At 48.2% G+C, this 16,210-nt stretch overlaps 2 protein-coding genes across 2 annotated transcripts in view; both read left to right on the forward strand.

The window, feature by feature from the left end:
- LOC140427132 (F-BAR and double SH3 domains protein 2-like) overlaps window positions 1-16,210 on the forward strand; it is a 755,925-nt gene that overhangs the window by 151,006 nt on the left and 588,709 nt on the right. The window lies entirely within an intron of this gene.
- Window positions 11,137-16,210, forward strand: part of LOC140427406 (vascular endothelial growth factor receptor 3-like) — a 447,221-nt gene continuing 442,147 nt past the window's right edge. Inside the window, exon 1 of the mRNA XM_072512941.1 lies at window positions 11,137-11,252. Coding sequence (XP_072369042.1) covers window positions 11,195-11,252 — 58 coding nt within the window. The 5' untranslated portion in view covers window positions 11,137-11,194. The remainder of the gene's footprint in view (window positions 11,253-16,210) is intronic.

Consider the following 16,210-nt stretch of genomic DNA (forward strand, 5'->3'; position numbering starts at 1 on the left):
CCAAATAAAAAGAATTACCCCTGGACCCTTTGCTTCCAGCCAAACTACCACACTGGGAAATCAAACCTGGATCAGGTGGACTACTTCCCTTATCTCCCAAATGTGCCGACCATGTTGAAGCCGCCCTCTTCCTCCACTGCCAGGTCTGTCCCGCTGAACACTCTATCCCTTGAATGTTTCATAGTTCATCAAGGGGAGTTCATCTCCATTCTGAGATCACTATCACCCCATAGTTACCATTTCAGAGTCAACCCCTTTGTTGTGGGTTTGGAGTCACATGTAGGCCAGACTGGGTAATGACGGCAAATTTCCTTCCCTAAAGGACATTAATAGTGGGCAGGGTAGCACAGTGGGTAGCACTGTTGCTTCACAGGGTCCCGGGTTCGATTCCCGGCTTGAGTCACTGTTTGTGTGCAGTCTGCACGTTCTCCCTGTGTCTGCGTGGGTTTCCTCCGAGTGCTCCGGTTTCCTCCCACAGTCCAAAGATGTGCTTGTTAGGTGAATTGGACATTCTGAATTCTCCCTCTGTGTACCCGAACAAGCGCCGGAATGTGGCGACTAGGGGATTTTCACAGTAACTTTATTGCATTGTAAGCCTACTTGTGACAATGAAGATTATTATTATATGAACCGGGTAGACTTTTATAAATGGTCCATTTTATTAGATTTTTGTTCCAGATTAATTTAGTTAACTGAATATAGATTCTCCAGGAGCCGTGGTGGAATTTGAACCTGTGTCCCCAGAGCATTCGCCTGGACCTCTGTATTATTAGTCTGGTGACATCACCACGCTGCCTTCCCCTTTTCCAGTCAGTCGTTTGCATCAAATCAACACCTTCATTGTCACTTTCACTGAAATCTTAAACCGCAGTGGTGGGATTTGAGCTCACATTCTGGCTTATTTCTCCAACAACATAATCAACCACTAGCTGAAGATATCACTCAGTGTTTATTCTAAATATAAATAGGAGATCTTAAAGGGGGGCGGGGGGGTCCTCTAATTGATGGAGACCCACAAGAGGTATTTAAATGATAAGAGAAGGAAAATAGACTTGCATTTCGATACTTTTCGTGACCGTCAGATGTTTTGCAGCCAATGCTTTTTATTTAAGTGTAGTCACTGTTGTAATGTTAGAAAAGGCGATAGCTAAGATGCACCCAACCAACTCCCACAAACTGCAATGTGATAACGTCCGGGACACGAGATAACTCCTCGAAATATTGCCATGAGATCTTTGACATCGGCCTGGGCAGGCAGTTAGTTCCTCGGTTTAAAGTCCCTTCCAAAAGATAGCACCGTCAACAGTGCAGCACTCCCTCAGGACAGCATCGCCCTGCACACTTTGATTTTTGTGCATGAGCCCTGGAGTGAGACCTAAATGCAGAACCTTGTGACTCAGGGGCAAGTGTGCTACAAAGTGGGTCAGGGCTGACACTGGAAGATTTTCAGAATTAATTTAATTGCTTTGGAAAAGAGGAAGATGAGTGTCGACATTTTCGAGATCAAGACAAGGCTCACCCAATCCAGTTCTTTGATTACCAAGAGTCCGGAGTTAGAATGAGGAAATGAGGGGAAGTAGGACTAATTGGGCAACTTTTTCAAAGGGCAGGCAGAAGCACAATGGGCCAAATGGTCTCCTTCTGTGCTGTGTGACTGCACGTAGGGACGTCACATGAATCTTTTACCTCAGCAGAGTAGTGAATTGTGGAATAAGCGAAGCACAGAGTGTAACTTGAAGAGAAACTTGGAAAGAGATGTGGAGTGGATTTGCAGAATTATGGCAAAAGTGTAAGTCTGGTCTCGTAAAAGAGGTTTGCAATTTGTCTGGCAAGAGTAAATGCAAAGACCTGCTCGCTCGGGATAATCGTGTTTCTGATGTACAGCAACCAGAGGAGCAGGCCAGCGCCCACTGTGAAAAAGTGGGTCAATGGGATCAAGGGGAATTAGGCGAACTTGAGGAATCTGGGAAGAAGGTGAGTGGATAGGATTGAGGGATATGGGCAGAAGGTGGATAGGTGGAGTTGAGGGATATGGGGAGAAGGTGGGTGGATAGGATTGAGGGATATGGAGAAAAGGTGGGTTGGTGGGATTAAGGGTATGGGGAGAAGATGAATTGCTGCGGTTGAGGAATATGGGGAGAAGGTGGTTTGGTGGAATTGAGGGTTATGAGGAGAAGATGGGTTGGTGCGATTGAGGGAGATGGGAGAAGTGGGTTTGTGGTGTTGAGCGATATGGGGAGAAGATGGGTTGGTGGGATTGAAGGGTATGGGGAGAAGATGGTTTGGTCGGATTGAGGGATATGGGGAGAAGATGGGTTTGTGGTGTTGAGGGATGGGGGAGAAGATGGGTTGGTGGGATTGAAGGGTATGGGGAGAAGATGGGTAGGTGGGATTGAGGGATGGGGAGAAGGCGGGTTGTTGGGATTAAGGGAAAGAGGGAGTATTGGGTTGGTGGGATTGAGGGATATGGGGAGATGGGTAGGTGGGATTGAGGGATATGGGGAGAAGATGGGTTGGTGGGATTGAGGGATGGGGGAGAAGGTGGGTTGGTGGGATTGAGGGATGGGGGAGAAGATGGGTTGGTGGGATTGAGGGATGGGGGAGAAGATGGGTTGATGGGATTGAGGGATGGGGAGAAGGCGGGTTGTTGGGATTGAGGGATTGGGGGAGAAGATGGGTTGATGGGATTGAGGGATGGGGAGAAGGTGGGTTGGTGGGATTGAGGGATGGGGGAGAAGATGGGTTGGTGGGATTGAGGGATGGGGGAGAAGATGGGTTGGTGGGATTGAGGGATAGGGGAGAAGATGGGTTGATGGGATTGAGGGATGGGGAGAAGATGGGTTGGTGGGATTGAGGGATGGGGGAGAAGGTGGGTTGGTGGGATTGAGGGATGGGGGAGAAGATGGGTTGTTGGGATTGAGGGATGGGGAGAAGGCGGGTTGTTGGGATTGAGGGATTGGGGGAGAAGATGGGTTGATGGGATTGAGGGATGGGGAGAAGGCGGGTTGTTGGGATTGAGGGATTGGGGGAGAAGATGGGTTGTGGGATTGAGGGATTGGGGGAGAAGATGTGTTGGTGGGATTGAGGGATATGGGGAGAAGATGGGTTGGTGGGATTGAGGGATGGGGGAGAAGATGGGTTGGTGGGATTGAGGGATGGGGGAGAAGATGGGTTGATGGGATTGAGGGATGGGGAGAAGGCGGGTTGTTGGGATTGAGGGATTGGGGGAGAAGATGGGTTGATGGGATTGAGGGATGGGGAGAAGGCGGGTTGTTGGGATTGAGGGATTGGGGGAGAAGATGGGTTGTGGGATTGAGGGATTGAGGGAGAAGATGGGTTGGTCATGTTGATGGATAGGGGAGAAGATGGGTTTGTGGGATTGAGGGATAGGAGGAGAAGATGTGTTGGTGGGATTGAGGGATGGGGGAGAAGATGGGTTGATGGGATTGAGGGATGGGGAGAAGGCGGGTTGTTGGGATTGAGGGATTGGGGGAGAAGATGGGTTGTGGGATTGAGGGATTGGGGGAGAAGATGGGTTGGTCATGTTGATGGATAGGGGAGAAGATGGGTTTGTGGGATTGAGGGATAGGAGGAGAAGATGTGTTGGTGGGATTGAGGGATATGGGGAGAAGATGGGTTGGTGGGATTGAGGGATATGGGGAGAAGATGGGTTGGTGGGATTGAGGGATAGGGGGAGAAGATGGGTTGGTGGGATTGAGGGATATGGGGAGAAGGTGGGTTGGTGGGATTGAGGGATAGGGGAGAAGATGGGTTGGTGGGATTGAGGGATAAGGGGAGAAGATGGGTTGGTGGGATTGAGGGATGGGGAGAAGATGGGTTGGTCATGTTGAGGGATAGGGGAGAAGATGGGTTGGTGGGATTGAGGGATGGGGGAGAAGGTGGGTTGGTCATGTTGAGGGATAGGGGAGTAGATGGGTTGGTGGGATTGAGGGATGGGGAGAAGATGGGTTGGTCATGTTGAGGGATAGGGGAGTAGATGGGTTGGTGGGATTGAGGGATGGGGAGAAGATGGGTTGGTCATGTTGAGGGATGGGGAGAAGATGGGTTGGTGGGATTGAGGGATGGGGGAGAAGGTGGGTTGGTCATGTTGAGGGATAGGGGAGTAGATGGGTTGGTGGGATTGAGGGATGGGGAGAAGATGGGTTGGTCATGTTGAGGGATGGGGAGAAGATGGGTTGGTGGGATTGAGGGATGGGGGAGAAGATGGGTTGGTGGGATTGAGGAATGGGGGAGAAGATGGGTTGGTCATGTTGAGGGATAGGGGGAGAAGATGGGTAGGTCGGACTGAGGGATAGGGGGAGAAGATGGGTTGGTGGGATTGAGGGATGGGGAGAAGATGGGTTGGTCATGTTGAGGGATAGGGGAGAAGATGGGTAGGTGGGATTGAGGGATAAGGGGAGAAGATGGGTTGGTGGGATTGAGGGATGGGGAGAAGATGGGTAGGTGGGATTGAGGGATAGGGGAGAAGATGGGTTGGTGGGACTGAGGGATATGGGGAGAAGATGGGTTGGTGGGATTGAGGGATGGGGAGAAGATGGGTAGGTGGGATTGAGGGATGGGGAGAAGATGGGTAGGTGGGATTGAGGGATAAGGGGAGAAGATGGGTTGTGGGATTGAGGGATTGGGGGAGAAGATGGGTTGGTGGGATTGAGGGATGGGGAGAAGATGGGTAGGTGGGATTGAGGGATAAGGGGAGAAGATGGGTTGGTGGGATTGAGGGATGGGGGAGAAGATGGGTTGGTGGGATTGAGGGATGGGGGAGAAGATGGGTTGGTCATGTTGAGGGTTATGGAGGGAAGGGGTGTGAGGATAGTCATGAGGTCAACAGTACAACAGGTGCAGGATAGTTTTATTTGCGGTCTTTTTATTAGTGAAGGAACTGGGAGACAGCAGCGGGTGCCGGAAGTCTGTGAGAGGGACGTTGGTGCTGTTTGCCTTTAAATTAGTTCCAGAATACAGAGTAGAGGAAGAGCTGTTTTCTAATAGCTCACATGTGTGTCATGGTGGGTTTTATTTTTAACTGGTGAGAAAAGGATTGTCACGACCAGAGTTCGAATTCACATGCTGTAAGGAACATTTTACTCATTAAAATGTCTTCTAACCAAGATCTCAGATAATTAAATTATCCTGGTTACTTGCATTAAACTAAACAAGATGGGGGACAACAGAAAGACACACATTTTAGCTCTCGTAATCAAAGATCAGATTATCTCCTCAAACCTGCTCATTTTGCAACTCTTGCTAACTCTCTCAATCTTTCTTCCAGATTTGAGTTCAGGGACTGTGACAGCAAGCAGGGAAATGTTTATAGCGTACTTGGATATTTCTCGAACCACAGATTTTGCCGAAACATTATCCTGTTTATTTTAAATGAGGGAGGTCGCTATTAAATTGCCAGACAGGAATGATTATAAAACTGTTATATGTACCCCTGCTAATTTAGCACACTAGGCTAAATGGCTGGCTTTTAAAGCAGACCAAGGCAGGCCAGCAGCACGGTTCGATTCCCGTACCAGCTTCCCCGAACAGGCACCGGAATGTGGCGACGAGGGGCTTTTCACAGTAACTTCATTGAAGCCTACTTGTGACAATAAGTGATTTTCATTTTCATTAATATCGAAAAACTTTTCTTTCTGGCTTTTAATTACTTGCCTATTAATATTAAGATTTATTCTATAGGTTTGTCATATTATGTAGATTTATTTCCTCGGTGTTGAGAGGGACCAACAACGACAACTTGTATTTCTGTAGCGCCTCTGATGCAATAAAGCAAATTTGATATCAGGCCACAAAAGATGAAAGAACAATGGAGCAGGAGTAGGCCATTCAGCCCCTCGAAACTGCCCCACCATTCAATGAGATCATGGCTGATCTATGGCCTAACTCAATGTACCTGCCTTTGGCCCATGCCCCTTAATATCTTTGCTAAACAAAAATCTACCTATCTCCGATTTAAAATTAACAACTGATCTAGCTTCAACTGCTGTTTGTGGGAGAGAGTTCCAAATCTCTACCATCCTTTGAGTGAAGAAGTTCTTCCTATCATCCCATCTGAATGGTCTGGCACTAATTTCTAGACTATGCCCTTGAGTTTTAGAATCTCCAACCAGTGGAAATAGTTTATACTCTTCATTGTTGTCACAAGTAGGCTTACATTGGAGTGTTGCATTATCAGAGGGTCAGTACTGAGGGAGTGCTGCACTGTCAGAGGGTCAGTACTGAGGGAGTGCGGCACTGTCAGAGGGTCAGTACTGAGGGAGTGCGGCACTGTAAGAGGGTCAGTACTGAGGGAGTGCTGCACTGTCAGAGGGTCAGTACTGAGGGAGAGCTGCACTGTCAGAGGGTCAGTACTGAGGGAGTGCTGCACTGTCAGAGGGTCAGTACTGAGGGACTGCTGCACTGTCAGAGGGTCAGTACTGAGGGAGTGCTGCACTGTCAGAGGGTCAGTACTGAGGGAGAGCTGCACTGTCAGAGGGTCAGTACTGAGGGAGTGCTGCACTGTCAGAGGGTCAGTACGGAGGGAGTGCTGCACTGTCAGAAGGTCAGCACTGAGGGAGTGCTGCACTGTCAGAGGGTCAGTACTGAGGGTGTGCTGCACTATCAAAGGGTCAGTACTGAGGGAGTGCTGCACTGTCAGAGGGTCAGTGCTGAGGGAGTGCTGCACTGTCAGAGGGTCAGTACTGAGGGAGTGCTGCACTATCAGAGGGTCGGTACTGAGGGAGTGCTGCACTCTCAGAGGGGCAGTACTGAGGGAGAGCTGCACTGTCAGAGGGTCAGTGCTGAGGGAGTGCTGCACTCTCAGAGGGTCAGTACTGAGGAAGTGCTGCACTGTCAGAGGGTCAGTACTGAGGGAGTGCTGCACTGACAGAGGGGCAGTACTGAGGGAGTGTTGCACTGTCAGAGGGTCAGTACTGAGGGAGTGCTGCACTGTCAGAGGGTCAGTACTGAGGGAGTGCTGCACTGTCAGAGGGTCAGTACTGAGGGAGTGCTGCACTGTCAGAGGGTCAGTACTGAGGGAGTGCTGCACTGTCAGAGGGTCAGTACTGAGGGAGTGCTGCACTGTCAGAGGGTCAGTACTGAGGGAGTGCTGCACTGTCAGAGGGTCAGTACTGAGGGAGTGCTGCACTGTCAGAGGGTCAGTACTGAGGGAGTGCTGCACTGTCAGAGGGTCAGTACTGAGGGAGTACTTCACTGTCAGAGGGTCAATACTGAGGGAGTGCTGCACTGTCAGAGGGTCAGTACTGAGGAAGAGCTGCAATGTCAGAGGGTCAGTACTGAGGGAGTGCTGCACTGTCAGAGGGGCAGTACTGAGGGAGAGCTGCACTATCAGAGAGTCAGTACTGAGGGAGAGCTGCACTGTCAGAGGGTCAGTGCTGAGGCAGTGCTGCACTGTCAGAGGGTCAGTACTGAGGGAGAGCTGCACTGTCAGAGGGTCAGTACTGAGGGAGTGCTGCACTGTCAGAGGGTCAGTACTGAGGGAGTGCTGCACTTTCAGAGGGTCAGTACTGAGGGAGAGCTGCACTGTCAGAGGGTCAGTACTGAGGGAGAGCTGCACTGTCAGGGTCAGTACTGAGGGAGTGCTGCACTGTCAGAGGGTCAGTACTGAGGGAGAGCTGCACTGTCAGAGGGTCAGTACTGAGGGAGTGCTGCTCCGTCAGAGGGTCAGTATTGAGGGAGAGCTGCACTGTCAGAGGATCAGTACTGAGGGAATGCTGCACTGTCAGAGGGTCAGTACTGAGGGAGAGCTGCACTGTCAGGGTCAGTACTGAGGGAGTGCTGCTCCGTCAGAGGGTCAGTATTGAGGGAGAGCTGCACTGTCAGAGGGTCAGTACTGAGGGAATGCTGCACTGTCAGAGGGTCAGTACTGAGGGAGAGCTGCACTGTCAGAGGGTCAGTACTGAGGGAGTGCTGCACTGTCAGAGGGTCAGTACTGAGGGAGTGCTGCACTGTCAGAGGGTCAGTACTGAGGGAGTGCTGCACTGTCAGGGTCAGTACTGAGGGAGTGCTGCACTGACAGAGGATCAGTACTGAGGGAGTGCTGCACTGTCAGAGGGTCAGTACTGAGGGAGTGCTGCACTGTCAGAGGGTCAGTACTGAGGGAGTGCTGCACTGTCAGAGGGACAGTACTGCGGGAGTGCGACACTATTAAAGGGTCAGTCCTGAGGGAGTGCTGCACTGTCATAGTGTCAGTGCTGTAGAAATGCTGAACTGTTAGAGGGTCAGTACTGAAGGGGCGCTGCATTCTCCAATTATAATAACAATAATGACCTTTATTAGTGTCACAAGTAGGCTTACATTAACACGGCAATGAAGTTACTGTGAAAATCCCCTAGTCGCCACACTCCGGCGTCTGTTCGGGTACACGGAGGGAGAATTCAGAATGTCCAATTCACCTAACAAGCACGTCTTTCGGGACTTGTGGAAGGAAACCGGAGCACCCGGAAGAAACCCACGCAGTCACAGGGGGGGGGGGGGGGGGGGGGGGGGAACGTGCAGACTCCGCACAGACAGTGACCCAAGCCGGGAATCAAACCCGGGACCCTGGTGGCGTGAAGCAACAGTGCTAACCACTGTGCTACCGTGCCGCAACCACCATGTCTTTTCTTAGGTGTATCGCCAAACACGTAGTCAAAGAGCCAGCTTTTCAGGGCATCCTAAAAGAGGACAGAGGCAAATAGACAGAAAGGGTGAGGGAGGGAATTTCAGTATTTAGCCTCCTCACCACTGAAAGCACAACCACCAATGGTGGAGGGATGAAAATGGCAGGTCATGGAGGAGATTAAAAATAATGATAATTTTAAAAATGGATGTGTTGGTTAGCTGGGAGCCAGGGTAGATCAGGGAGCGCAGGGAGAATGGGTGGACAGGACTCTGTACAAGTAAGAACAACGGCCACAGAGTTTTTAATGGGTCCAGGGTAATGGTGGATGGAATGTGGGACCCGGCAAGGTATTGGAACAATTACGTCTCGAGGTAACAAAGGTGTGAATGAGAATTTCAGCAGATGAGTGGAGACAAGGGAGGAGTCGGATATTGTTAAAACGGTGCAAATAGGTGCTCTTAGTGATGGTGCAGATATGTGCTCAGAAGCTCACCTTGGGGGACAAATTTGACACCAAGTTTGTGAACAGTCTATTTCAGCCTCAAGACAGCTGGCGGTCAGTGGGGATGACCAAAAACAACTGAAATAAATTCCTGCTCATCCGTCACTGGGTGGCTGGCAAGCAGTTTGATAATTTGCCAACAATGTAGGAGTCGAAAGATGGATCTGGATGCCAACTACATCACTAGTTCCAAAGACGTTGAAGACATCCTGGGGTCGTGGCATGGATGCAATGGGCTGAATGGCCTCTTTTTTAAAAATAATTTTTTATTCGCCTCCTTTATCAAATTTTCTCCCAAATTTACACCCAACAATAATCAGTAACGAATGAAATGTCAATCCCCACATCAATAACAACGATCCCATCCTCCCACCAAACCCCAAACATTGGCCCGCATGTTAACATAAGCAAATGACAAAAAGGAATCAGGATTCACCCATTATCATCATTAACACATACAGTCCCCCTCCCCCCAACCCTCCCAGCCCCCCCACAATGTTCGATGTAATCCAATTCTCAAAAGTGCATAATGGATAACGCCCAGGAATTGTAGAACCCCTCCGTCCTTCCCCTCAGTTCAAATTTGACCTTTTCAAGCGTTAAGAATCCCAGCAGGTCCCCTCCCAAGCCAGGGCACAGGGTGGAGAGGTTGATCTCCACCGTAACAGGATCTGCCTTCGGGCAATCAACGAGGCGAAGGCTACAACATCTGCCTCCGCGCCCGTTTCCAACCCCGGCTGTTCCGACACCCCGAATATGGCCTCCCGAGGGCCCGGGTCCAGTTTCACGTGCACCACTTTAGAGATTACCCGAAACACCTCCTTCCAGTAATCCCCCAGCTTTGGACAGGACCAAAACATAAGAGCGTGGCTTGCGCCCCCCCCCCCCCACCTGCAACATTCCCACACATCTTCGACCCCCTCGAAGAACCGGCTCATCCTCACCCTTGTAAGGTGCGCTCTGTACACCACCTTCAGCTATATCAGCCCCAACCTCGCACACGAGGAGCCTCCTTCTGCTCTGTAATTTGCTCTGATTTTATGACTGATGCTATAGAAATGCGAGTCTTTCTTTCATTTCGATGGTGCTCAAAAATGGAATATGTAACAGACGTGGTAAATTTTACTAATTAAAATATTACTAGCATCTCCTCCAAGTGACATGGGGTTAGTAGGAAGGGTGTGGATAAATGGACTGGAGTTTTCACTTCTAACTCAGTCCTCATTTTAAAATCATCCATTCTGACTTTTGGTATGTAGTTGATTTCACATTATTTATTATGAAAAAGCGACAGCCACCAATGGTGGAAGGCTGTAATGACAGCGTGACAGGTTTATATAGGAAATGTTCAGTTTAAGTTTAAGCCTAAGGATATTTAAAGAAAAAGGATTGTCAGGCAATGCAGGAGAACAGTCTTCGTACATTATATAGACTGATGTATTTAAATAAGAATCCTTCTTCTTGGAGGCTTGTCATAGGGTTAATTACAATACTACATCTGGTTAAGTACTGATTTGTTTAAAATGCAATCTTAAATGCAAAGGGATATAATATTTGAAATATAAACAAATGAACGCCAGTGAATTACACACTGGGGATTTCTGAATCGTCCCACACAGTTGAAGGAGTTTGGCGTCAAGAATTAAACAAAAAAACCTTGTTCTGGAGTTCAGATTCTTTCTGGACATGACAGCGAATCTGGAGCGTTTTGGTCAGAATAAAGTTTGAGGGGGGAGAATAGTCGTCGTCCCCCCCCTTCCCCTGTGGGTTAGTGGAAGTGGCGAGAGGTTTGCAGAAAGGAAACGCATGTCGCTTGATGCTAATCGTGGCGTACATTTCCTTCAATCAATTTCCTTGTAGTTTCCACATCAACCTTGTTCCGTTTGTGTCCGGGGGCTGCTCGGCGGATCTCTGCTTTTCCCTCATTCACGGTTCTGAACTACACACACGTGTGTGCGTGTGTGTGTGTGTGGGAGAGAGAGAGAGAGAGAGAGAGGGGAGAAGAAATTAAACCATTTTTATTTCTTCAATCGGAGAATCCAATCACTCCAGGAACTGGAGATCTAGAAATGAAGAAAGCTTTTACCTTTTCTCTCTGCATATGGATTGGAGCTGTTTGTAAATCAGGTAGGAGCCGGTTAACATTCTGTTCTGCAGTGTCTCCTCCAGATGGAGAATAAACCTGACGATTTTTTTGTTTGCTTTTTAAAAGTTGTTGTGAAGGTTGAGTCAGCCGGTGTCTCCAGATTGTCAGTGGGTTGAAGGGAAGTTGCCCCTGAGAGTTGGATTGCGAAGGGTTCTACTTTTGACTGTAACCTTTGGAGATTGCTCAGGGCGTTTAGCAATTATCTCTATCTCCAGATACCTAGAATTGGAAAAATGTTCACACACCCAGAATGGGATACTGATTTTACCGAAGCACATTTGGAGGGTGCGTGTTAAACTTTTGCTGCAGTGATTTTTTGTTTTGGACGGGGGCGGATTCTGCTGGGGGTACCCTGCAATAGCAGGTAGTGCCCGAGTTAACTTGTAACCTTGTGTTGAGTTGAGGGGAGAGTTGTGCCTGTTTCATTGTCCATCTCGCGGATAAAATCTGTTCACCCTGAGACTGCTTTTTGTTTTTTGTTTATTACAATTAACGTGTTCAGTGAAAATGTTACTGGCGGCTGGGAAGAGGGTAGAATTTAACTCGCCTCTCGTTTGTTTTTAAAGAAAACCTATTCGTTGTAAGGGAGATTGGAGGCTGATGGCAAAGGAATCCTCATTTCTCTCAACCACTTTATATTAATTTATTTAACTCTGTACATTCCGCCTGCAACGATTTGGAGCAAATTCTTCATTTATACTTATTATTTGTAATAGATGGAAGCTTCTATTTAATGACACTTGGACCGATCCAGTGGGATCTATAACAGAATAATATTAGGGGTGGATTTTTTTTCGGGGAATGTGGACGTCGCTGGCTTATTGCCCATCCCTAATTGCCCTTGAGCTGAGTGGCTTTGCTAGGCCACTTCAGGGTCCACCACATTGCTGTGGGCCTGGAGTCACATGGTTACCACTATTGCTTCACAGCGTCAGGGTCCCGCGTTCGATTCCCGGTTCATAGAACATAGAACGATACAGCGCAGTACAGGCCCTTCGGCCCACGATGTTGCACCGAAACAAAAGCCATCTAACCTACACTATGCCATTATCATCCATATGCTTATCCAATAAACTTTTAAATGCCCTCAATGTTGGCGAGTTCACGACTGTAGCAGGTAGGGCATTCCACGGCCTCACTACTCTTTGCGTAAAGAACCTACCTCTGACCTCTGTCCTATATCTATTACCCCTCAGTTTAAAGTTATGTCCCCTCGTGCCAGCCATTTCCATCCGAGGGAGAAGGCTCTCACTGTCCACCCTATCCAACCCCCTGATCATTTTGTATGCCTCTATTAAGTCTCCTCTTAACCTTCTTCTCTCCAACGAAAACAACCTCAAGTCCATCAGCCTTTCCTCATAAGATTTTCCCTCCATACCAGGCAACATCCTGGTAAATCTCCTCTGCACCCGCTCCAAAGCCTCCACGTCCTTCCTATAATGCGGTGACCAGAACTGTACGCAATACTCCAAATGCGGCCGTACCAGAGTTCTGTACAGCTGCAACATGACCTCCCGACTCCGGAACTCAATCCCTCTACCAATAAAGGCCAACACTCCATAGGCCTTCTTCACAACCCTATCAACCTGGGTGGCAACTTTCAGGCATCTATGTACATGGACACCTAGATCCCTCTGCTCATCCACACTTTCAAGAACTTTACCATTAGCCAAATATTCCGCATTCCTGTTATTCCTTCCAAAGTGAATCACCTCACACTTCTCTACATTAAACTCCATTTGCCACCTCTCAGCCCAGCTCTGCAGCTTATCTATATCCCTCTGTAACCTGCTACATCCTTCCACACTATCGACAACACCACCGACTTTAGTATCGTCTGCAAATTTACTCACCCACCCTTCTGCGCCTTCCTCTAGGTCATTGATAAAAATGACAAACAGCAACGGCCCCAGAACAGATCCTTGTGGTACTCCACTTGTGACTGTACTCCATTCTGAACATTTCCCATCAACCACCACCCTCTGTCTTCTTTCAGCTAGCCAATTTCTGATCCACATCTCTAAATCACCCTCAATCCCCAGTCTCCGTATTTTCTGCAATAGCCTACCGTGGGGAACCTTATCAAACGCTTTGCTGAAATCCATATACACCACATCAACTGCTCTACCCTCATCTACCTGTTCAGTCACCTTCTCAAAGAACTCAATAAGGTTTGTGAGGCATGACCTACCCTTCACAAAGCCATGCTGACTATCCCTGATCATATTATTCCTATCTAGATGATTATAAATCTTGTCTCTTATAATCCCCTCCAAGACTTTACCCACTACAAACGTGAGGCTCACCGGTCTATAGTTGCCGGGGTTGTCTCTGCTCCCCTTTTTGAACAAAGGGACCACATTTGCTGTTTGGGTCACTGCCTGTGCGGAGTCTGCACGTTCTCCCCGTGTCTGCGTGGGTTTCGTCCGGGTGCTCCGGTTTCCTCCCACAAGTCGCGAAAGATGTGCTTGTTAGGTGAATTGGACATTCTGAATTCTTCCTCTGTGTACCCAAACAGGCGCTGGAGTGTGGCGACTAGGGGCTTTTCACCGTAACTTCATTGCAGTGTCAATGTCAGCCTTCTTGTGACAACAATAAAGATTATTACATGTTGGCCAGACCAGGGAAGGTCGGCAGATTTCCTTCTCTAAATGGCGTCAGTGAACCTGAGGGGTTTTTATGACATTCCATACTGGCTTCATGGTCATCATTAAACTTTTTATTGAATTCAAATTTCACTATCTGCCCTGGTGGGATTTGAACCTGGGTCCCCCGAGGATGAGCCTGGGTCCCTGGATTACTAACTAGTCCAGTGACAATACCATTAGACCACTGCCTCTATGTAGTCTTCCCAATCTGGTCCCTCCTACACAACACAGTGATGAATGGCCCAGGTCACTGAGTGTCTTAAATGGTCTCTGCTCCCAGCAAATTCTTTCCATTAAAAAAAAAATCCCCTCCACAAACATACCCCGAAAAGGGGGGAATAATCTGGGGTGGGATTCTCTGTCCCGCCGCTCCCGTTTTCCGGTGCGCCGCGCCCCGGTCGGCAGCCAGACCCTGATTTAAATTGCAAGGAAAAAAAATGTTTCAATAGAATTCTCATTCTCAGTTTACGGATGGAAATGAGTTACGGACGAGCTTGTTTTGAGTAGACACTGGGAGATCTGAATGAGCTAGCACATTGAACGTTGTATGTGATCTGGATGAGGTTTACAATGTATTGATGAATAATAACTAGAGTTTGGATCTGAATTTGAATTAATCTGTTGGATGGGGAACATCAAAATCCAGCTCAACATCCCGAGGTCATGATTCCAGTCAGTATGGTCCTCCTACCTTCTTACTCTTAATCTACTCAACCTCCTCCATGTCCTTGTCCTCCTCCTCTCCGTCTCCTCCAGCTCCTCCTCAACTTCCTCCTCCCTCCCCATATTCTGCCTCCTTTTCCATCTACTGCTGCCCCCTCCTGGTAAAAGCCCATAACATCGTGACTGCTAACTGAGAATGATGAGCTGTTTGAAACTGGGACCTTTCTGATCGCTGAGGTCAGATTGTGTGGTTTCTATATTCTTTGCGAACGTCTTGCTTTGCCCTGCTGTAGAACCCAGAGAATGATTCTGGCTGTGCGGTTACATAAAGTCTTATCCTGTTCCTAACTAAACAGTCATCATTGTGCTCTAGATGTCTTACCTCTTATACCCTTTAAGGTCATCCTTGCAGAGTATCAATCTTGTAAACAGCGTGAGCAGGGTATATCTGAGGCATCTACCCCATCACTAGAGTGATACTGGCTTCAGAATCTTGCAAAGATGCCACTGCTACAACGAGCGGGTCAGTGCTACAAGGCTGGCAGGTGGGGTGGGGGGGAAGGCAGTGGAGGGGATATGAAGAGTGTAAATGTTTCATCCTCATTCAGAGAAAGGGTAAATCTGGCAGTTCCAGGCCAATCAGTTAATGTTGGTGACGGGATAGCACAGCACAACAGGCCATTCTGCCCATTGGGCTGGCACTAGATCCTCCGAAGAGCAATCCAGTTAATCGCCACACACCACACACCACCCTCCGACCCCACTCTTTTCCCTGAATCGTGCAAGCTTTTCCTTCTTCGAATATTCAACTAATTGGTGAATCTTTGCAGCGTAAAAAGTTTTTTTCCTCGTGTCCTCTGCCAATCACCTTAAAAGGTTGTGCTATCTGGTTAACTCTTCAGCTGCTGGAGCCAGTTTCTCTTTACTCACTCTACCTGGACCCTGCACGGTTTTAAACACCTTTTATCAAATATCTTTGCCTTCCCTGCTCTAAGGAGACAAGCCTATCTTCTCCAGCCACTACATAATTCTGGTCCCTTGGAACCAATATAGTAAATCTCTTCTTCACCCTCGCTAAAGCCTTCCTATCCTTCCTAAGGTCTGTCCGCCTGTTCCTGACATGAGTCGCATTTTATTTGTACCCGTTCAGATTTCAGGATTATTACTATTTTGGGATTGCATTTCACGCATCCGTCAGTTTTTCCAGTGGGTCACAGAAAGAGAGCTGAAACAGTACAAGCTTAATCTCACTACCCTCCCTCTCTCCCTCTCCTATAACCACTCCACTTCAAATATTTATCCAATCTTTACTATGCAATGTTCACACAGATGTTGCTGCTGAGCCAGTGTGGGCAACATGTGTCACCCACACTCAATAAGATAAAACATTGCATCTGCTGCAAGGCTTACTATCTGTAACTTCAGCACTTCAATTTCATCTGTGCAATATCGTGAAATAAAAACACCTTGCCTAGATACTTTTAAAATTAAAAATAGCAAATTCTGATCAATCTGTCTGTCTATTTTTGAAATTCGAGTTACTTTTTGACATTCGCAGCTCTCATTTTCTAATACCACCTCACCTCATCTTCAGTTCTCTATATTTTACGGATCGAGGTGAATGATGC

Source organism: Scyliorhinus torazame, chromosome 7 (genome assembly GCF_047496885.1).
Source record: "Scyliorhinus torazame isolate Kashiwa2021f chromosome 7, sScyTor2.1, whole genome shotgun sequence".
In the NCBI taxonomy this organism is placed as follows: Eukaryota; Metazoa; Chordata; class Chondrichthyes; order Carcharhiniformes; family Scyliorhinidae; genus Scyliorhinus; species Scyliorhinus torazame.